We start from the raw sequence: 25,247 nt of genomic DNA, 5'->3' as shown, positions 1-25,247 counted from the left end.
GGAGCCAAGTGCTGCCCATGGCCTGTTCTTTTTTTATAGGCCTGTAGGTAAAAATGTTTTGTTTTAACTTTAAAAAAATGTTTTTAGGGGGTGCAGGGGTAGCTCGGTGGTAGAATTCTCTCATCTGTCATGCAGGAGACCTGTTTGATTTCTGAGGTGTGCACTCCCCCCCATCCCCCCCAAAAATTTTTCAACAAATGTTGCCACAATAATGGGATAATCACATGGAGAAAGAATGAAGTGTAACCCCCACCATATAGCATATTTAAAACAAAGTGGTTTTAAAAAAGAATATGTGAGAAACGACAGAGCCTACAGAAACGACAGAAACTTCACAGCAGAGCAGACACAGATGCATATACGTGGAAAACAGACACACGGATGTTTGGAGATGTTTGGAGCTGCAGATATGAGATGTTAAGCAAGCCAGAACCTGGAGAGAGCCAAGGGAAGCCAAGAAATGAAAGCCAGCCCTGGAGAAGCAAAGTGAGGAACCTCCTTAAGCTGAAAGCAGTGGAACCCAGGAGTAAGGGACCAGCAGATGCCTGTCTTGAGTGAAGGGCATCTGAGTTACAAAACAGTGCAGCTATGACTGTGTACAGCTCCATGGAGGTTGTGGATACATGTGGGAATACCCAACTGCAAAACGTATGTAGATGCCCAAGTTAATCTGTGGTGGTACCAATGAAATAATGAAGGAGTTGATTGCAAGAGAGATTGTCTGTGACAAACAGACATCTGCCCGCATCCTGGAAGCCTATTACTGCTAATCTGGTTTTAAATCTACTGTAGAAAAAATGCAACCTGGAATGGGGTAAACACAAATGTTTTTATATGCTCTCTCTACAGAGAAAGAAATCAATGTAAATGTAATAGGTAACATAGTGGAAAGAGCTATCTTTGAATCCAAAAATTCTAAAGTTATGAGGTTTACGTTTTAATTTTTTTTATATAGCTAAAGTCAAGATTTTCTGGTATTAGACCTTAGTACTGCATTCATCCCTAAAATTCTTTCCAAAAAAATTATTGCTTGATGCTTTAATATTGAGGCAGAATAAATTTGTGTTGTGACACTATAAAAACACTGATAATATAGCACATTAACTTTTATAGGGAAGTATAAATAGAATGTTCAGTAATTTTAGGTTTTTGCTCCGAAATCCACTGAACACTGGTTCTACCAACACCCCCCTCCCTGATTTTAAGCACTGAATCCCTTTCTTCAAACAGATGCTTATGCAGGAAGTCCCTGTTAACACTGATGAATGCAGAGGACTTGGCTGAGAGTTTTGCCTCACCTCGGCTAAAACATGTCCTTGGTTCTCTCAACTTCTGACTCCTGGGCTTTCGACAGATTTCCATTTCAGTTTAAATTATAGGAGAACACAATATAATGCTGTAATACCAAGATATTGGTATATATCAAGCAATGGCTTTTGGGACCACAGACTTAATTATTTTAACAGATGTTTTGGGTCTTCTGTAAGCGAAGAGGAGATTAAAAGTACAACTTTTTATTATTAAATTAATTTTATTATTAATTGGAAGATCCTTGTTAATAAAAACAGTTTAGTAGTAATAAGGTAATAATTAGACAAGATAATTTCAAATCATCATAAGGTCAATAAAATAAAAATAAGGAAGTTAGGAAATGACATTTGAGATTTAAAGGATAATTGTTATTGAGAAATAAGCCATTAATTTAATTTGTAAACAGCCAGTCTCATTTCAGTACTTGTTTTTCTGATAAGACAGTGAATTAAGTAACTTAAAAAAAAAAAAAAAGAATATGTGACATAAATATAGGCGTGGTCTGTAAATCCTAAAATATTTTTTGGCAGCCCAGCCTCCACCCTGAACACAAGTTAACAGTAGAGCAATATGAAGCCAGCAGTACACTGAGGGTCATGATAGCAATGACAAAGCCCAATTACAGCTTATTTCCTGACTAATTTTACTTAAATGTCCCACAGGAAAAGTCTAGTAGAAGGAGAGGCATGACTGTTTTCAGGTGTAAATACTATTTACTTCAGTTGTTACTGTTGTACATTATGAAGTCAAAGCTTTTAACCAAAAATTATGAGACACACAGTTAAGCAAGAAAAGCAGTTCACTATCAAGAGACAAAGCAGTAAGTGGAGCCAGGTAGACACAAAATCTCTGGTGGAAAAGGTGAGCAACCTCCTTGAACAGACTGGGACTTCAGCAGAGAGATGGAAGCTTTAAGAAAGTCATACGGAAATGGTGAAAATAAACATACACAGATGAATAATGCCTTTGGGCAAATCAGTAGACTCAGCAGTGCTGAGGAAGGAATGAGAGCCTTAAAATCTGTGGGAAAATACAACTGTGTAACATACATTATTAGAATCCAGAAGAAGCGAAACAGAATAAGGCAGAAGAAATACCTGATAAAATAATGGCAATGAATTTTTCAAAATAATGAAAGAGATAAGATCACAGATCAAAAAAACTCAGCACCAGGAAAGAGAATTTCTCTATTTCCCTCTCCCTCATTCTTTTCCTCTCTTTTTTTTCATACACATACACATCCCTAGTACCAGATACATTTATATTCTGAAAATCCCGAAGGCAACCAGAGAAAAACACGTATAAAGAAGAATAAAGGTAAGAAATATAGCAGACTTCTCCTCAGAAACTCTACAAGCTAGAACGCAATGAAGTGGCGTCTTTTAAGTACTAAAAAGGAAAGAAAAAAGTTATCAATTCACAAAAATATCTTCAATAGAAGGAAAAATAAAGATGCTTTAAGGCAAACAAAAACTAAGAAAATTCATTCCCAGCAGACCTGAACTATGAAAAATGTTAAAAGTAGTTTTTCAAGCAGCATATATATGATGCCAAACAGAAATCTGGGTCTGCCCAAAGAAATGAAGCAAGCGGGAAATGATAAAAAGATGAAGATAAATATAAAATTCTGATTTTCTTATTCTTAATCACTGTAAAAGATAATTAACAATATGAAGCAGGAGTTATTAACATTTTTTTTAAAGGGCTAGGTATTTTAGGCTTGTGGACCATACAGTCTCTGTCAGAACAACTTTGCTCTTGTAGTGCAAAAGTAGCCATGGACAGTATGTAAATAAATGGATGTGACTATGTTCTAATAAAACTTTATAAAATCTGGTGGCTAGTTCATTGGACTATATTTTCTTCCTGGTCTAAATAAAAAATTGTAGTGAAATGTTATTGAGTTATAGAATATGTAAAAGTAAAATGTATAATGAAAGTGTCGCAAAGATATTTTAAAATTATACCTAAAGCAGTATGTGATTATTTGAAGGTAAGCTGGGATTTATAAAAGATACATAAATAAACCCTAGGTAGCTTACCACTAGGCAAACCCTAGGTAACCACTAAAACCATTTACTACAGAAAGGGAAATAATAGGACAAAATGGAGATAAAATGGAATAATTAAAAATAGTCCAAAAGAAGGTAGACGATATCAGATGGAACAATGGACTGATAGAACAAATAGAAAATAATTATTGAGATGATAAAGTTTTAATCCAACCATATCAAAAATTACATCAAATATGAATGGTCTAAGCCCACTAAAAAGACAAATTCTTCGATTGTGTATGAAAGCAAACCCCAACAATATGCTGTCTACAAGCATAAATGAAAAAAAATATGTGAAATATGTATGAATGAAATATATATACACATATACACATAAATGCATTGTGCTGCTTTGAAACTGTTTTGTATCCCAGAAAACCATGTTCTTTTAATCCAATCTTGTGGGTGCAGACTTATTGTGGGTGAGATCTTTTAATTAGGTTGTTTCCATGAATATGTGACCCACCCAGCTGGGAGTGGGATCTTTTGATTAGATTGTTTCCATGGAAATGTGCCCCACCCATTCATGGTGGGTCTTAACTTAGTCTACTAGAGCCCTTGAAAGAGCCTACACAGAGAGCACACGCCAGACACAGACATTGGAGATGCTTGGAGAGCCAGCAATAGAAAGCCACTGGAATCAGAAGTTGAAAGCCACACAATCTGGGAACAAAGGTCCAAGAGATACCAGCCACATGCCTTCCCAGCTGATAGGGAAGCCCCAGACATGACTGGCCTTTCTTGAGTGAAAGTATCCTTTTGTTAATGCGTAATTTGGACATTTTTATGGCTTCAGAACTATAAACGTGTAACTTAATCCTTTTTATAAAAGCTAATCAATTTCTGATATAATACATTCCACCAGCTTTAGCAGACTGAAACATGCATATTCGTGTGTCCTTTCTATTTTGATTATAAGCAAATACAAATATATATATATTCATACCCCTTGTCCTTTTTTTTTTGATGCAGTTATACATTTTTTTCCACTCTGCTTTTGTTTAACTTAGTATTATATCTTGGGGATCACTCCATAGTGCTATGTTGACATATTCCAGTTTTATTTTACAGCTCATAGCATTCTATTATGTAGATGTAGAATAGTTTATTCAACTTGTCCTCTTTTGATAGATACTTGGATTGTTTCCAGTCCTTTGCTCTTACAAACAGTGTTATAATTAATCCATCTTTTTGTATAATACATACATCTTTTTATATTTTCGTTAGTAGACTTCTGGGATCGAATCCTAGAATCTGGGTCAAAGGATTATATATATATGTAATTTTGCTAAATATTTCTAAAATCTCCTCCATAAGGCTTTGTACCATTTTCTGGATTCACAACAGTTTTCTGTTGTCATCATTTTTTATTATATTCTGCTAATATAATAAATGAGAAATGCATATTCACACAGCTGTAATTTTTATTATGAGGGTAAACAACTTTTCTTGTATCTTTATTAGTGATACTACATTATATTTCAAACCCACTTTTCTATAAGTGAGACTTTTTCTTCTCAATTTTCTCAAACACTGTATGAATTGGGTATATTAGCCTTTTTCTGTGATGTAATTTGCAAATGTATATTTTGTTATTTATCTTTTTTGCTTTGTTTTTGGTGTTATATTTTTAATGTTTTTTAACCAGGTGGAAATTTAAATGTAATTTAAACGATTCAGTATTTCTCTGTTGCTTCTGATTTTTGAATAAAAATGAAGAAAATGTCTATCCGTACCCCCACTGATCTGAGATGCTGTCTGTGTCATATACTTAATTTCTCCATGCAGTTCGATCTGTCTTTTTAATTTTTCCGTCTGGTTTCATTAGATGTCCATGTGCCAGTATCCTGGTTTGATTAAAGAGAGCTTACAAGATGTTTTAATTTCAGCTAGTTTGTTTTCATTACTTACTGTTTCTTGTTTTTTCTAGATGTTCAACTTTGTAATCAGCTAGTCTATTTCTAGAAAAAAGTTGAAGTTACTTTTTTTATGTGTAAATTTATAAATCAGTTAGGGGGTATTTAGTTCTTAACTTCAACTGAAGTGTATACTTTATATGCTCTTTACATTCTTCCAGTCCAAGGAAATGAATACTAATGCAGAAAACCTCCCCTTCCAATTTCTATGTTATTGGTGTCAAGTATTTTAATTCTATTTTTTTTAAGCCCAGAAGAGATTATTGTTATTGATCCTGCTGTCAGTTTTTTTTAACCTACATATTTACTAATTGGCATCTTAGATCTTTCTTGCTGAATTACTTTTTTTTCACCTGAAGTATTCCCTGTAGACTTTTCTTAAAAGAAGGTCTGTTGGTGGGAAACACTTGTTCTTTGTCTAAAAATGCCTTTATTCTCTCCTCTTTCTGAAAAAGATTTTGCTAGATAAATGATATCAAAGATATTATTCCACGGCTATTGTAAAATTAGTCACCAGTTTAATTCCCCATTTCTTATTATATAATCAAGATTTTTTTTTTTCTGGTTGTTCATACATTGCTTTTTGATTTGGTCCACAACATCTCTTATCTCTGATATCTGCTATTTTTCTATTATTTCAAATTCCTCTTTATGTTCTTCTAGTATCTTCTTGATGTCATTTATGTCATTAGCCATCCCACTGGTTTTATTTAGTAGAGTTAAATGAACTTCTTTAATTAATTGTTCTAAAATCTGTCTCCTCAGGTGTTTTAATTTGGTTAATAGGCAGGGCTGTATCTGTCTGCATCTTCATATGGTTAGTGATCTTCTGTTGCCTTTGTGGCATATACATATCTTGATAGGGCTACCTTGGAGGTTGATTTCCTTCAGTAGTCTAAAGCTTTGTATTTGCATGATAGGTGTAAAGCAGGGTGCAGGACGTGGGGTGGTGTACAACAGTGCAGTGATGTGTTGTGGTTCAGGAATATACATGGGGACACTATGCTGGTGCCTGTGAGTGTAGGGTATGGGGCATGGGGTTGTGGAGTTGTGGAATGGGGCCATGGGGGTGAGGTGCAGCTCATGCAGGCCTTGGAGTGCAGAAGCAGGGTATGGTGTAGAGGACACAGGTAGGACACAGCAGGAGGTGGATGGGGGAGTTGTGCAGATGTGCAGGGGCTGGTACGTGGACAATATGTGGGTAGTTGCGTGGAGCATGTGGATGATGGGTAGTTATACTGCTTTTGTATTTTATAGTTTACTTTGATTAATAGGGTATAGATCTCTTCATTTTTCCTGATTGCAATTATCTGGGCTCTCTGAATCAGTGGATTGGTATCTTATTTATTAATTGCATACATTTCTTAAACAGTTGTTGTCTTTGCCCCATTTCCTTTTTCTTTTGAAACTGCAGTTAGACTTGTTATGCTCTATTCCCTGTCTTAGCTTTTGCTTGTACTTTCCATTTCTTTGTCTCTCTTTATTGCATTCTGGATAATTGTTTCACATCTTTTAGTTCACCAATTTTCTCTTCAGTGGTCTCTAATATGTCATGAAATCTATCTATCCATTAACTTTTAACTTCAGTGATTTTCTTATTTCTAGGTGTTTTTTGAAGCTTATTAGTCATTTTTTTCTTTTTTTACATGGGCAGGCACTGGGAATCAAACCCAGGTCTCCAGCATGGCAGGCAAGAACTCTGCCACTGAGCCACCATTGCCCACCCTATTCATCATTTTTAATAGTATCTTTCTTTCTCTTTATATTTTCAATGCTTTCTCATTCTTTGGACTATGTTATACTCAAATTTTGTATTCTGGGTTTTATTTTTGATATATGAAGTCCTGGTGGACTGTTTCTGTTGGCTGTTGCTCATGGTGCTGTTTTTATTATTATTATTATTATTTTAGTTTTCATTGTGAATTTGAATTTTGGGGGAATAAAATTTGTGGGGATTAAGGCCTGGTTTGAAGGTGGGCTCTTCAGAAAGGATTTGCATTTGTTTTTGCTAAGTGCTTGGGAACACTACCAGCCCAGATCAATATTAAGGTAAATAAATTCTTGGCTTAAGAATTTTGGGACCACATAGGTATCAATGAATTTATATCACAAACTACAGTTAAGCATTTTCAAGGTAGATTTTTTTTCTTTTTCTACCCAACACATGCTTCATTTAAAATACTCAATTTTTAAGAATTTCTTCAATATTCATTAACTCCAAATCTTTGGTATCATACAGAAATTTCTACTCAGTGCTACTTAATGTGAAAAAAGAACATTTACTTTGATGTACTTAAGCATATCAATGCATTTATCTTCAGAATAGTTTTTTCAGTAAAATGTTTCTACTGAAGAAGGAATAGATTCCTTCTTTTTGCTCATTATGTACACTGATTGATGAAAGTAAAGAAATTTTACATTGTATTGTCCACAGTATACAGAGTAGGTACCTTTAATGACTCTCCATATAAAAACAAATAGCTGGATTTTGCCTTGACTGAGAGTTCAGAGAGCTATACCAATACTTTTCCCACCCATCTCACTACATTTCAATTGTAAGGAAAACTGCCTATCTTAATAAAATTCTGTTCCATTATTATTTGATTCATACAGAGTATACCTAATTTACTTTGACTTAAATTGGTAAGTGGGCTTCTTTTATTTGGATAGTTAAGTATCATAATTTAGTCGAGTTTTTTCTATGGTAGGTGAGTGCACAAATATATGTTCTTGTGTTTTGGTGTGAAAATTTCTGATACCTTATAAAGATCCAAATAGAGTAGTAATTTTGGTTATAACTACCAAACAATACATGTATGTGTGTCTATGTATTTTAAGGAAGTCTGGGACCTTATTACTATTTGTAATATACTGGAAAATGTGGCTGAATTCCAAGCATCCAAATTAAAGAATATAGTTTGTTTCATAAATAGGAATTACAGCAGTACTCTGGCTATTTAACTTGTATAGTTAATATGGAATATACTAGTTGATGAAAGACAAATAATTATGATTAAATGATTTTTTTTAATTCAAAAGAGATACTATTTTTAAAGCATTTTGTTTAGGTAATTCTAGAATAAATTTCAATTTAGGTAAATGTTCTGTGGGTAACCCAAAATTTGGACTAAGGTTATTATGAAGCAATTAGTGTATACATATTACATTAAACATATTAAAAAGCAGTATAAATACTATGATAAAGTAAATATTCTGGAATGGGGCTTTCTGATTAATTTAGTTGGATATTTAAAAAATCTTCATACTTGAAGTGAAGAAAAGTTGGTATCTTATATTTCTATAAAAAATGACATGCACAACTGAGAAAAGATCTTTGAACAGATTGTATTTCCTCTTACAATATTGATGAAACATGGATGACAGTGCTAGTAATAATTATGTTAGGACTATATTATTATATATATTAATGCATTTAATTCTCACAGATAATCTAGAAAGTAGCTACTATTATTATTCCTATTTTGTAAATAAATAAACTAAGGCATAGAGATGTTAAGTAACTTGCCCAGGGTCACACAGCTAGTAGGTGGTAGAGCTGAAATTTAATCAAGTGGTCCACAAATCTTTTAGTAAAAGGCCAGCCCATAAGGTCTATGTTGCAACTGTTCAGTTCTGCTGTTGTTCTGTGAAAGCAGCTATACACAATATGTAAACAAATGGGTGTGGCTGTGTTACAATAATCCTTTATTGACACTGATATTTTAATTTCATCTAATTTTCATGTACTGGAAATATTACTCTTTTTTAAAAATTTTACCATTTAAAAATGTGCAAATCATTCTTATTTTCTGGGTTCTACAAGTCAGGTGTTGAGTTGGATTTGAACTGTGAGTAGTAGCTTGCCAGCCTGCTTTAGACTACTACTTAAATTTTTGGCTCTTCTCTTTTTCCTATTTTTCACTCATTTACCCTGCGTTCTGTAGAGTTTTCTTCCATGAGTACAGGATGGCCTTGTCAATTTGATCTCTAAACATTTAGTTGATCCTGTATACTGGTTTCAACTAGTCAAGAGGAAATAGAACCGGTTTAAAATTTCTACATATAATTCATGTTATTCCCCTAGTGATTTCAGTCTTTTTTCCTTTACTGCATAAATATTTGTTGACTTCCCTAAACCTTCCACTAAGTGAGAACAAACTAGACCATGATGTTTTGGCTTTGTTTACTTTCTATTCATTTTGCCTGTAGTTTTTTTCATTTAAATATCATTATCATGTAGTTGGGACTTGTTTATGAGGTTACTGGTAGTGGGATATGCACAAGTCTCTTTTGGGGTGGGAGCTCCCTCTTCCATGGGCACATAATACAAACATGTAATTCTTTGGTCTCTTCCATATTTTGTTTGCTTCTCTACAAATCATGTTGATGTGAATACTCATTTCTAAATTTATTATCATAGAAAAATTTACTTCTGCTAACCAACTTTGTATGTTTTCCTCCTTCAATACTGTTACTTTTTCTATCAGTCAATATTATCACCCTCTTTTGCCTAGTGCAGTCTTAACTCCCCCATGTTTTGACATGTTATAATAGAAATGCATGCAAAGTATAATACTGTGATAGTACAGAAGAAGAATCAGTTACTATTGTATGCAGAGAAGGAAGAGAGCTTTTAGGCCATGTTCCTTGGTGAAACTGTTAAGTAGGTCTTCAGGGAGCAGGAGATTCAAAGACCAGAAAGAACATGAAGAGTTTTAGGAAACCGGAAGATGTTTGCTGTGATTGGAGCATGGAATTTGTATTATAGGATATAGCTATATATAAAGGTTCTTATGTCATGAAAAGGGATTTGGATTGTCTCTTCAGTGTTCTTAAATACCTAAAGAGAAAAGGGAGGGAATGTAAATAATAAGTCAAACAGGCAATATGTTAGAGAAATAAAGTTGAATGGAGACTGTGGCACATGGGAGGAAGTGGATTCACGCCATTTGAAGGCAGTAGCCACTCAGCTTACTTTGCCATGCAAAAATGCAAGACCTGTATTACAAAGATTTCCTGTTTTTTCAAGAGCAACAGAGAAATCTAGATTTAATCTGAAATACCACAGTTTTAAAATATTGGCAACCAGTTACAATTTTTAAAATGATGTTTTATCCATACATAACAGGTGTGTCAGCAGAAGGTCTTTACTCTATATGTAGTTCAAACAGCACTTTGTGAAGTCTGTATATACTGGAATCACTTTGGTATTTTAGGAAGATAATGTTAGACGTGTTGAACATGGATTTCAAACAGGTGGTAGATTAGCAAGACTAAGAAGCATCTATAAGAAGGTTAAAGATGAAATAGATGTGAATCAGTGCTTTTTAAATATGGATAGAGAAGACACCAAAGATATGTTTGATGGGGCAGATGATAGTAAAATAAATAAATGCAAAAGAGTTAATAATGAAAAATAACTCCTTTTTATCCCTGACCTCTAGTTCCTAGCTCCCTTTTAAGAAGCAGCCACTTTTACCAGTTTGTTGGGATATACCTCTTGTTAGTGTGACAGTATACAAACTTTATGCAATGGTGTGCCTGTGCCCTCTACCTCCTCTCACCCTTTATACAAATGATAGTGCAATGTCTATATCTGTGTATCTTTCTTTGCTTAATATGTTGAAATAATTTCCTTTATCTATTCATATAAATGTACTGTATTCCCAGTAATACTCGAATTACATCTCATTGATGTAATTAATGTAGCCAGTCCCTGTGGTGGACATTTAGGATACTTCCTTCTAGTCTTTTGCTGTGACAGGCCCTGTGATACATATCCTTATATATATATATATATATGTCTTTGAGCTTATGTGTGTATATTTGGTGGGAAAATTTTCTATTAGTGGAATTGCTAGGTCAAATGGTATGTACATGTTAAATTTTGATAATATTGCTGTTGAAATAGATAATACCGTTTATAGTCCCTCCAACAAGATATTAGTGTCTATTCAGATTTCAGAGAATACTTCAACCTTTTATCTTTGTAAATGTGATAAGATAAATGGTATTTCATTTTTATAATTTTCAATTTAATTAATTATGAGTAAGGTAGAGCATCTTTTCATATTTGAAAAAAAATCTACTTGCATTCTTTCTGTGAAATACTCTTTTCACCCAGTTTTCTATTTTGTCATTGACTTTTTTTCTTTAATTACTTGTAGAAGCTTTTTAATTATGGAGATCAGCAAAAATTCTTTCTCAGTGTACCATTATGCTTTTGACTTGTATTATGTTGTTTTAGCATAGTGATACTCAAAACTTTTTAAGTAGTCGAATTAATAAAATATCAGTTTTAGGGGTCTATTTACTGTCCTTAAAGCTTAGAAAGATCTTTTTTGTGCTGTATTTTTTAAAACTGTATATTCTTACAGTTATGCTCACATATAAATTTTGTCTTAGTGATTTATTTTAATTAAAGGCAAAATTGCTTATAAAAATACAACTTAAGGTATTTCTGGCTGAGTATCTGCTAGGTTAATTAAAACTTCACATTTATGCTACATTTTATTATTGCTACATAATATTAAATAATTTTATAACTTTCCATGCTTGTGATTAGGAAATAATTTATATTTCTGCCTCTGTGAACTTCGGCATTATTAAAAGCACAAAAAGTATTTAGTAACAGTACTTTCCAAATAATTCATTTAAAAGGAAGAACCACTGAATTTGGTCAGTCTTATTATGAGTGGGATAATCAAGGTAAGGCTAGAGTGTGAGGACCCATGGTTATTTGTTACATATAGTTGGTTGTATATGCCATCATATAAATGTCAGCTGATGGTTTTGTGGTGATTCTATAACTTTCTGATATTTTTGGCCAATTTTATTCATCCCTGTGTTCTTATGAAGAATATTAGATTTTAGATTTTCCTTTGGGTCTCATGGTAACAGGGTGAGGCTGGATTATGTGTCCAATTTAGATTGTCCCTGACACAGAAATAATCTTTGCCATTGTATATACCATTGAATTTTAGTGCATTATGAACTCTGGTAGGCATGAATATTGGTGTAATTATTTCACTCTGTAGTTCCAGAACTGCAGTGCATTTGTTTGTATTTTCCTTATAGATAAATGCTTCTTTTAAATTTTTGCTGAAAGCATAATATTTTCTGAATGAATCCTAAATGAGCCATACAGGTTTTTTAAAAAAATCAAATATTTCCTACTTGCTTTCCTTAGGTATTATCTCTTGAGAATCTTTTAAGTGGGGGCAAAAACTCAAAGAAGCAATGAAAGTTATCATTCACTTATTCTTTCTAGGAGTTTCTTTGAGTTGCTGCTGTTCTTTGGAAGAGATGAGTTTTATGAAGAGCCCTTAAAGGATATTCTTGGATCATTCCAGGTAAAACAGTTTACTACTTTACATTTTGTCTACATTTAAAAGAGATCTTTAGTCTCTCCTTAAAAATAGTGTATTGGTTTTTTATAGCTTGTAAGTACTATGGTTGTTAAAGTGACAGTGCTTAGGAGCCTATTAAACTAGCAGAAAAAAAATCTTTAAATTAATTTTAGCCACATTTCTAAGCAGTTCATAGCCAGGACCCCAAATCCACATTTTCCTGACCAGAGCCTGCTGCCACCACTTACGTAGATTCCTAAGCACATTCTGGGCAAATACTCACTTTCTGTTGCTGTAGGCTTTGGTCCAGTACCCCATATAGATCTTAGCCCTGGTGAAAGAAGATTCTTATCTAGAGTAGAAATACGCTATCTGTCCCATACCACTTTTTCCCTTGGCTAGATCCTGATTTTCTCATCTCTCAATAGCCTTCCCAAGCTAGGAGGCAGAAGATGTTTGTTGCAGCTGGAATATGAAAGAAAAGAGTAAATCCAGAAAGGAATGGCCAAAGATAAAGTTTCTCTCCTGTAGATGCAAGAACATTTGATCTTTTTACCATTTACATGGTAAGCTATACCTAGAACTGTGGCTTACTAATATGCATTGGTATTATCTTACTTGCACTTGTTCTCTACAGTGACGTAAAGTAAGGTATTCCTTGAGCTTCTCCTAGGGGTAAAGTATTCAGACAACATTTTTATTCCTGTGGCTATGACAGAACAACTGTAGTTAACCAGGAGTAGTATTGCTGTCCACCTTGAGGAAAGAGGTCAGCAAAGTACAGAAATATTATGCAGTGCTTCTCTCACCCAGAATTTATATTTCATATTTATTGAAAGAGTTTTTAGGCTCAATTAGATTTTTAAGATATTCACTCTTTTGTATACATTAAAAAGGAAAATTATAAGCAAAATTAATTGGCTGAGGTATATCTAAAATTTTTTCACATTCAGAATTTCACTTTGGAATTGCTTTTCCACTCAGTCATTGATGTCTGTTTCTCTACATCATTTTGTCTTTAATGCCATCATAAGTATTGGTGATACAGCAGTTCCTAAAAGAATTCATTAAAGAAATGAAAGTTTTGATGTTGGGTTTTAAGTTAGTTTTATGGTTATACTGAACTAGCCAACTTTTAATTCCTGCTACAAGACTGTTGCTAAATTAGTTTAATTTCCCACACCCTTCCTACTAACATTTGGTTCCCAAAGGTTAAGAGGGCTTGTATCTCTGGGGTTTTCTTCTGAGCCACTGAGATAACTTTCTGTAGGTTTACATGCTATTCCTTTTGATGTCATGCACAATGACAAGTACATCATGATCACCATCTAGCCAATATGAATTCTAAGAGAGGGCATTTAATATAAGATACATTCTCATCACAGAGGTGTAAAAATAGGGAAAAAGTATGCATCTTAGAATCAGTAAGATTACATTATATTGAACATTCCACTTCATCCATTCTTACGTTCAGCAAAAGAAATGCAAATATTTATTCTCATGGAGTTTACATTCTAATTCAAGTCTATATTCATGTATTTGAAACTTACTAATTATCCATTCCAGTTTCCCTTTGACACCTGTGTTCTTGGAAATTCATTCTTGAATTTTTCTCAGCAGATATTTATTGTGTACCCCCACAAGTGCTAGACAGTAATCTCTGTGAAAACCATAGTAAACAAAACAGAAAAACCCTGCTATAATAGAACTTGTAGGGGCAGAAATCAAAACTGTATCAGAGTATTTTAGAAAGTGACAAATGCTACAAAGAAAAATAAAGAGATAGGGAGTGCTAGCATGGTGGACTTGGGGAAGGAGATTTTAGTTTTAAATAGGATGGTCAAAGAATGCCTTACAGAGATGTCAGTCGAGTGCTGTCAGGGTATCACTGAAGTGTTTGGAATATATGAGAGACAGTATTTGTCTTCTTTGTAAATGTGTGAAAACATAACATTTATGAAGGGTACATCTATTTTTTCTCTTGCAAACAGGGTTTCCTACAGTTATCAAAATAACCAATTCCTCAAGGGAGAGCTGATGGTTTTATACCCTTTTCTACTTCCTATTCTATAATCTGAATGTCTGTAATCGTGGCCAGATTCTGTCTTTTTTTTTTTTTTTTAAATTTAATATCTCTAATCTATTTCTGCCATTTTGTTATTGTGGTTTCCTCCTCATTTAAAATTCTTTGAGCCTGTACCTTCTGCCTTATAGGTACATTTTCACCTTTTGTTCCTATTTCAGCTTTACCTGGATAATCCTCCTCCATTTAGTTTAACTGCTGCTTTTGATACTTCCCATATCTCTGCTCTTGGGGAACCCAGGAAGGGCCAGTGTGTAGTCCATCCTATATACCGCGCTGAAATCGTGTATTTGCTTGGCTTTGGAATGCTCCAAGATTTTGACTGACCTTTGATGATCTAATGAGAATCCCAATGTCATGTTTTGAAAACCTCTTTCCCTAAGTGGTTTATTTCTATCCATCTTTCATACAGATTTCACCTTTAACCAGTTTAAGATGATGCTGTTTCTCCTGTTTCATAAGCAGCATAGACACATTGCTGTTCATACTTTAACGTACATAAAATTCACCTGGGCATCTTGTTAAAATGTAAATTATAATTCAGTAGTTCTGGGGTGAGGCCTGACAGTTTGCATTTCTTACAAATTCCCATAATGCTGATGGTGCTGGTCCCTGGACTACACTTTGAGTGGCAAGGGACCAGCATTCTTGAATGGATTTGAGTTCACATCCTTCTTTTTCCCCTCATTTTCAGCTGTGAGTGTCTCAGTTTGCCACTCACTAGTTATTATCTTAGGCAGGTTACATAATTTTAGTATCCATTTTGGACAAAAATTGACCTGCTGCACAGGGTCATTGTGAGAGCTAAATCAGAAAAATATTTGGTATCATTCCTAGCCAAATAATACTCTTTAAGGCAGGCAGTACAAACCTTACTAGTAAAGGGTGGAGGCTCGGGAGTTAAACTGCTTGGATTTCTGTGTTTACAGAAGCTCTTAAATATATTCCATGAATTTCTGATCTCCTTAAAATCTAAGCCATTCAGGTAGAAATTTTTTAAGTCTTCTTATCCACTGACTACAATTTTTCTTCTGCCTTGCTACAAAAGGAGACTTCATTCTAGAGCCAGAAGTTCGATTCATAGATTCTAAAATCTTTCTTTCTTAGCCCTTGGCTTCTGACCATTTTTCTTTCAATGTAAGAAAGTGACACATATTTCTTATATGAGGCACCTGCCCCAGTACTGTTTTTAAGCTGTTCATTTGGTGAACTGTGCTATAACCTGTAGTTGAATTCAGATTCTGGTTTCCCAATATCCTTTAATTCAATTAAGTCATCTAGATTCTCCAGGAAATGTCAAAAACAATGTAAAATGAGGAAACAATTCTTTATGAATGCTAGAAACTAGAAAGAGGTTCTTATGCCAAGTACTCAGTGATGAAATAGACTTGATGGGTGGGCCAGACAATACTTGATTGACTGAATGTGATAAAATTGGGAAGTATTTGAAAGTATTTGAGAGAGATACTTTCCAGTGATATCCAGTAATACTTCACTCCCTCTTCCCAATATCTTATAACAACAAGGGCTGGAGGAAGTAGATAATAGGACATTTGGTGAATGGCCAGTACATGCTTTTTTAGTGCTTCTCAGATGTGCATCAGGTGTGCAGCCAAGTCCATGAAACAGGAATCCAGTGTGCCTCTGCATGATAGTAGTTCTTCCATTTAGAGTATGGGGACATGACCCAAACTAAATGTGGAAATAAGAAAGTTTTGTCAAAAGGTGTGGGTATTTCCCACTACACCATCCTTCTTACTCCCTTATGGGCCACTGATGTAACAGTTAAACTGTAGTAAATGTAGACTTTTCCCGTTTCTGTTTGTTTGGGCTTGAAGGATTCAGCAGGGCTCTATTCACCCTCTGACATAATAGCACTCTTTTCCACATTGTAAGATGACCAACAATTACATGGAAAGATAAGATAGTTGGAAAAAAAGGAAAAAAAAGCATTTGTTATGTTCTTGTTGAGATTGAGTTCAAGGTTTCTTCCATGAAACTGGAAGTGAAATTGTGGAGAAAGCACAACCCCAAACAATGAATTGAGATAACATATTGTATTTATATAAAACTACTAAATTTAAAATGCATTGGAGCGGGCCACGTTGGCTCAACAGGCAGAGTTCTTACCTGCCATGCCGGAGACCCAGGTTCGATTCCCGGTGTCTGTCCATGCAAAAAAAAAAAAAAAAAAATGCATTGGAGGCAATTAATAATGTATTAACTCCAGTAAAAAACAAATCAGTGAAGGCAACAAGCTCCAGAAATTATTTTTTGACCCATAAGAAAAAGAGATAAGTAATGAGAAAAAAAAGATAGATCTAATAACTCCTAAAGCAATTAAAGAAAAACAACATAAAAGGAAGAAATAATAGTGTAGTAAATAAGGGGACAGTTCAGTTCTTCTAAGATGAGGAAGAATATAGGTACCATGTAAGAGTAATAAAAAGCAAGTTAAAAGCAGTTTTCAATTTGGAGGATTGAAAAAAAAAGTTTCTACAAATGCAAGCCAATGTAGAACAAACAGGATTCCCACAAAGGGAAGAATAAAATCAGGCTGGTGATGAACTTTTCCTCCACAGTAACAAATGCCAGTATGTAAACAATGTCTGTGGAGTTTTTTAAGGGAAAAAATTATGATTGGATAATATAGCAGCCAAACTCTATAGTTGACGAGAGAGAGCAAGAGAAATGCTTGCCGAAATATTTGCTAAACAAATCGATTACTTGTCTTTTATCAGGAAAAGAAATACTCAAAAAGTATCCCAGATGATTCAGAAATGATCAGAGCACTTATGAATAAGGTTGGGTTGTTAACAGAATAAAAGAAATAGGATTGAGTTGTAGAAATAAGTAAATACTAGTAAACAGTTGTTAATATAGTTATTCTGAAAATTCTATATATGTCAGCACCAATTCTGGAAAAAGAAAAAACATGTTTTTTTTTTAAAAAAGCACACACTGTAATCTGGAACTAAATTCTCTGATTACTAAAATCTCTTGATTGGATGGAGATGAAGATAGGGAAGAGTTATGTATGATTATGGACATCTAAGTTTAAGTAACTCCCTAAAGTAATGCTATTCATTAGGGTAGTGATTGCAGGGGGAAGAGCAGGATACAGCAAAGAAAAAAGTTTCATTCTAGACACTTTTGAGTTTTAAGTGTCTTTCAAACTTCCGATTTATAAGTGCCCAATATATGGTCAGATTCAGAGGTCTGTATCTTTATTTTCATAACCTTTTTGTCTTTTTAACCAAGAACATATATTATTTATAAATTAAGGGGAAATAGATGTTACAAACTAGTTTTTATTTAAAAAAAAGAGACCGTGGGATAGTGATCAAAGTCCCAAACAGTAATCTAAAAGCCTTACTTGCTAGAGGTCTGCAAGTTTTTTAATGAGTTCTACCTTGATCTTAAAAGACAGCTCCTTATCTCCATCCCTTTTTTACAGGCATACCTCAGAGAGATTGTGGGTTCAGTTCCAGACTACTCCAGTAAAGCGAGTCACACAATTTTTCTGTTTTTCCAGTGCATATAAAAGTTATATACAGTATAGTTTAAACTATACTGTAGTCTATTAAGTGTGAAATAGCATTATGTCTAAGAAGAACAATGTGCATACCTTAATAAAAACATGACACAAAGTGAGCACATGCTGTTGGAAGAATGGTGCTGATAGACTTACTTGACATAGGATTGCCATAAATATTCAATTTGTAAAAAACAGTATCTGTGAAGCACATTAAAGCTAAGTGCAGTCTGTATATTTAAGTCACAGACAGTTTCTGTTCAAACTAGAGGTAGGCCTTCATTAAGCTTTCTTTCCCTGGCGCTCCACCAAATTTTTAATCTGTCTTGGTCTTCTTTGGGGTAAGCTGGGGAAGAGAGTACGAATAGGTAGGGGGATACTACCTCTGAAACAGGAGGGAGCCCAAGGCTATCTGCAAGAGTATTGTAGGAGAAGAGCAAAAAATAATCACAAGTAATAGATCCAAAAGAGAGGAGTCTTATTTAAGTGTTATGCCCACCCTCTTTCACTGGGGCAAGTGTTGCTTTCTCCCAAGAAGTTTAGCGTGTGTAGTCACACAAACCAGCAAACTACCAGATTTTATTTTTAGCTAAGAAGAAATTTAGAATTGTTAACTTTCTCCTAAAACCTTCTTAAAATCTTGACTGTGGTCCCTCCCTAAAATACTTAGAGTACATGTCCCAAAATTTAATTTGGCAAGGTTCTGGTCTTGGTATTCAAAATAACCTCTGTAGTACTGGCTATAAGACTTTTAAAGAAAACAAACACATCAGCTTCATAACAAGTCATTTTGTGAGGAGCAGTTTTAACATTGTATTACCATATTTTCTCCTCAAACAGAAGTTCTCTGCTATCTTTGCTCAACTCCATATGGACTGTATATGATTTTCTCCCATCATTATCAAAGCACTAACCCTTAACCCCAACACCTACATTCTATCTGTGATTTAATAGTGTTTCTTTACTAGACTGTTACATCTGGCTGGCAGAGACTGACTTTCATCCCTGTGTCTCCAACGCTTAGTTGTCTTAGTCCTTTCATATTGATTAAATTTTTGCCAGCACAAATGAAGGATGAGTAAGTCCACAATCATTTCTATCTGATGTCTAGCCTTTTCTCTCTTTTTAAAAATTCCTTTTAGGATGAATCATTCTTACTGGATGTTAAAAAAAAGAAAATGCAATTGAACATGTTGATGGAAATATTTACCTAATAGTCCTTTGGTTATCACTGTATACACTGAGATGGGGGACAAACATCAATACATGTATTTATAGTTTGAACACAACAAGTATTTACTTGTGTATTCTACTTTGACAATGTGTAGGAAAAAGGGAAATTGAGAGAAGTTAAGGGAAGAGACTGCACTGTTCATAAACAAACATACTTGACAGTATACCATGTATTGAGCATGAAAAGGATTAATGTATCAGATTCTTAAATCATATTTTGTAAGGATTGTATTCCATAGGTTAATCTTGCTTTGAAATGAGTAAATTTTGATATTATTCCATTTGTATATTTTTGTGACTCACTACTTCAGAAATATTTTCACTTTGTGTTTTTTTAATCTTCTCTTTGAGAAAGATGGACACTTCGATTCAGCTGTTGAACTTGTGTGATTACTCTAAGGAGCTATAAATGATAGAGTTATTTCAAGCATAAAATTTATAATAGATAAACTTGAGACAGTTAAGTTCAAGGGGCCAAGAACATGCCTCCAAAATACAGGGCAGTTAGATTCAGTAAATTGCATATTTTAGGAAAAGCCAGTAACTAACACATAGAATAGCAGTCACCTCAAGAAAGGGTAAGTATTGTGCGTCGATCGTTAAATACACTAAGTGTCCAACCATAAACAAAGAAGTCCCCTTTTTCTGAGCATCTTGGAATCCACTGTCGTCAAACACGGGCATGTCATTGTAATTGCCTTCAAAATCAGTGTTAGGATTACCACTTTGAAACTAGTTCTGAAAGCACATCAGGGTTACTGAGACATTAATTGTTTACTGAAAACTGAGTCAGTGGAATCCTAATACATAATGACTAGAATTATTAGCATATTAGTATTTGAAACAGTGTATGAAAATATTAACATCATAGAAAATTTAAACTATAAAGAACTTTACAGAGCACTAAATCTAATCTCATTTCTTAATAAATGATAAAATTGAGGACCAGATTAATTCATTCAGAAGTATTAGAGATTAACTAACTCCCAGTTTGTAGAATTAGCCAGAACTGTGACCTGTTTTCTTTATTGACTTCAGTGTTTTTTTTACTGAATAAAATTGTATATCTACTTTTGAATGTGAAAAACCTGTGCTCATATCTTGCATAAACCTTAAGTCTGCGTCAGGGCCTGTGTTCTAACAGATTAGAACTCTAACAGTAGTGCTTCTCTGGTGGCCATGTTATTCACTATTTCCATTACTTGTTTAGTGTTAATGGTAGAGTTATGCTTACATTAGCATGGCAACAACCAGCTGATTTTAAATTTGACTATGCTCCCATTTGATGATTTTAGTGTAGTTATGATTGACTTCCCCTTGAAATAAAATTGATGAAAATGTAATCAGTTTTATTAATAGGAAACAACTATTTATATGTATGTTTTTTAAAAGGCCCCAAAAGGGCCTCTCCAATGAGTCATATACATATATAGAGCTCTAGTTATTTAAAAAAATCAAAGGTATGTATAACTTGCTAGGCATTCATGGTTTTAAAATTTTGAGACTGGGAGTCACCTTAGAAAGTTTTTAATCCATTTCCTTTATTTTAAAGATCAGAAAAATAAGCTCCAGTAGAGTTGAGGAGATTTTTTTTTTTTATTAATTAAAAAAAATTAACTAACAGAACATTTAGAAATCATTCCATTCTACATATGCAATCAGTAATTCTTAATATCATCACATAGATGTATGATCATCATTTCTTAGTACATATGCATCGATTTAGAAAAAGAAATAGCAAGTAATCAGAAAAAGAAATAAAATGATAATATAGAGAAAAAATAAAAATAAAAATAAAAAATACAAAAATATATAGGAAAAAAAACACAACTATAGCTCAGATGCAGCTTCATTCAGTGTTTTAACATAATTACATTACAATTAGGTAGTATTGTGCTGTCCATTTTTTTTTTAGAAATCATACCATTCTACATATGCACTTAGTCTTAACATCATCACATAGATGCATGATCATCGTTTCTTAGTACATTTGCATCGGTTTAGAAGAACTAGCAATATAACCGAAAAAGATATAGAATGTTAATATAGAGAAAAAAAATAAAAGTAATAATAGTAAGAACAAAACAAAACAAAACAAAACAAAAACCTATAGCTCGGATGCAGCTTCATTCAGTGTTTTAACATGATCACTTTACAATTAGGTGTTATTGTGCTGTCCATTTTTGAGTTTTTGTATCTAGTCCTATTGCACAGTCTGTATCCCATCAGCTCCAATTACCCATTATCTTACCCTGTTTCTAACTCCTGCTGAACTCTGTTACCAATGACATATTCCAAGTTTATTCTCGAGTGTCGATTCACATCATTGAGACCATACAGTATTTGTCTTTTAGTTTTTGGCTAGACTCACTCAGCATAATGTTCTCTAGGTCCATCCATGTTATTACATGCTTCATAAGTTTATCCTGCCTTAAAGCTGCATAATATTCCATCGTATGTATATACCACAGCTTGTTTAGCCACTCGTCTGTTGATGGACATTTTGGCTGTTTCCATCTCTTTGCAATTGTAAATAACGCTGCTATAAACATTGGTGTGCAAATGTCTGTTTGAGTTTTTGCCCTTAATTCCTTTGAGTAGATTCCCAGCAATGGTATTGCTGGGTCGTATGGCAATTCTATATTCAGCTTTTTGAGGAACCGCCAAACTGCCTTCCACAGTGGTTGCACCATTTGACATTCCCACCAACAGTGGATAAGTGTGCCTCTTTCACTGCATCCTCTCCAGCACTTGTCATTTTCTGTTTTGTTGATAATGGCCATTCTGGTGGGTGTGAGATGATATCTCATTGTGGTTTTGATTTGCATTTCTCTAATGGCCAGGGACACTGAGCATCTCTTCATGTGCCTTTTGGCCATTTGTATGTCCTCCTCTGAGAGGTGTCTATTCAAGTCTTTTTCCCATTTTGTAATTGGGTTGGCTGTCTTTTTGTTGTTGAGTTGAACAATCTCTTTATAAATTCTGGATACTAGACCTTTATCTGATATGTCGTTTCCAAATATTGATTCCCATTGTGTAGGCTGTCTTTCTCCTTTCTTGATGAAGTTCTTTGATGCACAAAAGTGTTTAATTTTGAGGAGTTCCCATTTATTTATTTCCTTCTTCAGTGCTCTTGCTTTAGGTTTAAGGTCCATAAAACTGCCTCCAATTGTAAGATTCATAAGATATCTCCCTACATTTTCCTCTAACTGTTTTATGGTCTTAGACCTAATGTTTAGATCTTTGATCCATTTTGAGTTAACTTTTGTGTAGGGTGTGAGATATGGGTCTTCTTTCATTCTTTTGCATATGGATATCCAGTTCTCTAGGCACCATTTGTTGAAGAGACTGTTCTGTCCCAGGTGAGTTGGCTTGACTGCCTTATCAAAGATCAAATGTCCATAGATGAGAAGGTCTATATCTGAGCACTCTATTCGATTCCATTGGTCGATATATCTATCTTTTTGCCAATACCATGCTGTTTTGACCACTGTGGCTTCATAATATGCCTTAAAATCAGGCAATGCAAGACCTCCAGCTTTGTTTTTTTTCCTCAAGATGTTTTTAGCAATTCGGAGCACCCTGCCCTTCCAGATAAATTTGCTTATTGGTTTTTCTATTTCTGAAAAATAAGTTGTTGGGATTTTGATTGGTATTGCATTGAATCTGTAAATCATTTAGGTAGGATTGACATCTTAACTATATTTAGTCTTCCAATCCATGAACACGGTATGCCCTTCCATCTATTTAGGTCTTCTGTGATTTCTTTTAGCAGTTTTTTGTAGTTTTCTTTATATAGGTTTTTTGTCTCTTTAGTTAAATTTATTCCTAGGTATTTTATTCTTTTAGTTGCAGTTGTAAATGGGATTCGTTTCTTGATTTCCCCCTCCGCTTGTTCATTGCTAGTGTATAGAAATGCTACAGATTTTTGAATGTTGATCTTGTAACCTGCTACTTTGCTGTACTCATTTATTAGCTCTAGTAGTTTTGTTGTGGATTTTTCCGGGTTTTCGACGTGTAGTATCATATCGTCTGCAAACAGTGATAGTTTTACTTCTTCCTTTCCAATTTTGATGCCTTGTATTTCTTTTTCTTGTCTAATTGCTCTGGCTAGAACCTCCAACACAGTGTTGAATAATAGTGGTGATAGTGGACATCCTTGTCTTGTTCCTGATCTTAGGGGGAAAGTTTTCAATTTTTCCCCATTGAGGATGATATTAGCTGTGGGTTTTTCATATATTCCCTCTATCATTTTAAGGAAGTTCCCTTGTATTCCTATCTTTTGAAGTGTTTTCAACAGGAAAGGATGTTGAATCTTGTCAAATGCCTTCTCTGCATCAATTGAGATGATCATGTGATTTTTCTGCTTTGATTTGTTGATATGGTGTATTACATTAATTGATTTTCTTATGTTGAACCATCCTTGCATACCTGGGATGAATCCTACTTGGTCATGATGTATAATTCTTTTAATGTGTTGTTGGATACGATTTGCTAGAATTTTATTGAGGATTTTTGCATCTATATTCATTAGAGAGATTGGCCTGTAGTTTTCTATTTTTGTAATATCTTTGCCTGGTTTTGGTATGAGGGTGATGTTGGCTTCATAGAATGAATTAGGTAGTTTTCCCTCCGCTTCGATTTTTTTGAAGAGTTTGAGGAGAGTTGGTACTAATTCTTTCTGGAATGTTTGATAGAATTCAGATGTGAAGCCATCTGGTCCTGGACTTTTCTTTTTAGGAAGCTTTTGAATGACTGATTCAATTTCTTTACTTGTGATTGGTTTGTTGAGGTCATCTATGTCTTCTTGAGTCAAAGTTGGTTGTTCATGTCTTTCCAGGAACCCGTCCATTTCCTCTAAATTGTTGTATTTATTAGCGTAAAGTTGTTCATAGTATCCTGTTATTACCTCCTTTATTTCTGTGAGGTCAGTGGTTATGTCTCCTCTTCCATTTCTGATCTTATTTATTTGCATCCTCTCTCTTCTTCTTTTTGTCAATCTTGCTAAGGGCCCATCAATCTTATTGATTTTCTCATAGAACCAACTTCTGGCCTTATTGATTTTCTCTATTGTTTTCATGTTTTCAATTTCATTTATTTCTGCTCTCATCTTTGTTATTTCTTTCCTTTTGCTTGCTTTGGGATTAGTTTGCTGTTCTTTCTCCAGTTCTTCCAAATGGATAGTTAATTCCTGAATTTTTGCCTTTCCTTCTTTTCTGATATAGGCATTTAGGGCAATAAATTTCCCTCTTAGCACTGCCTTTGCTGCGTCCCATAAGTTTTGATATGTTGTGTTTTCATTTTCATTCGCCTCGAGGTATTTGCTAATTTCTCTAGCAATTTCTTCTTTGACCCAGTCGTTGTTTAGGAGTGTGTTGTTGAGCCTCCACGTATTTGTGAATTTTCTGGCACTCCGCCTATTATTGATTTCCAACTTCATTCCTTTATGATCCGAGAAAGTGTTGTGTATGATTTCAATCTTTTTAAATTTGTTAAGATTTGATTTGTGACCCAGCATATGGTCTATCTTTGAGAATGATCCATGAGCACTTGAGAAAAAGGTGTATCCTGCTGTTGTGGGATGTAATGTCCTATAAATGTCTGTTAAGTCTAGCTCATTTATAGTAATATTCAGATTCTCTATTTCTTTATTGATCCTCTGTCTAGATGTTCTGTCCATTGATGAGAGTGGTGAATTGAAGTCTCCAACTATTATGGTATATGAGTCTATTTCCCTTTTCAGTGTTTGCAGTGTATTCCTCATGT

At 34.2% G+C, this 25,247-nt stretch overlaps 1 protein-coding gene and 1 long non-coding RNA gene across 4 annotated transcripts in view; one reads left to right on the top strand and one right to left on the bottom strand.

The window, feature by feature from the left end:
- ZNF654 (zinc finger protein 654) overlaps window positions 1-25,247 on the top strand; it is a 96,480-nt gene that overhangs the window by 40,037 nt on the left and 31,196 nt on the right. For 2 of the 3 annotated variants that reach the window (XM_077118686.1, XM_077118685.1), the window contains exon 3: window positions 12,552-12,633. In XM_077118686.1, the coding sequence (XP_076974801.1) occupies window positions 12,552-12,633 (82 nt within the window). Of the gene's footprint in view, window positions 1-12,551; window positions 12,634-25,247 lie in introns of those variants that run through there. The other variant, XM_077118689.1, reaches the window with a different exon arrangement.
- Window positions 16,757-25,247, bottom strand: part of LOC143648512 (uncharacterized) — a 45,804-nt gene continuing 37,313 nt past the window's right edge. The window contains exon 3 of the long non-coding RNA XR_013158586.1: window positions 16,757-16,879. This is a non-coding gene — a long non-coding RNA (uncharacterized LOC143648512). The remainder of the gene's footprint in view (window positions 16,880-25,247) is intronic.

The sequence above is a fragment of the Tamandua tetradactyla genome, chromosome 10 (genome assembly GCF_023851605.1).
Source record: "Tamandua tetradactyla isolate mTamTet1 chromosome 10, mTamTet1.pri, whole genome shotgun sequence".
NCBI classification, from domain to species: Eukaryota; Metazoa; Chordata; class Mammalia; order Pilosa; family Myrmecophagidae; genus Tamandua; species Tamandua tetradactyla.
Note: the sequence above shows the minus strand (reverse complement) of the source record. Positions and strands in the feature narration are given on the sequence as shown.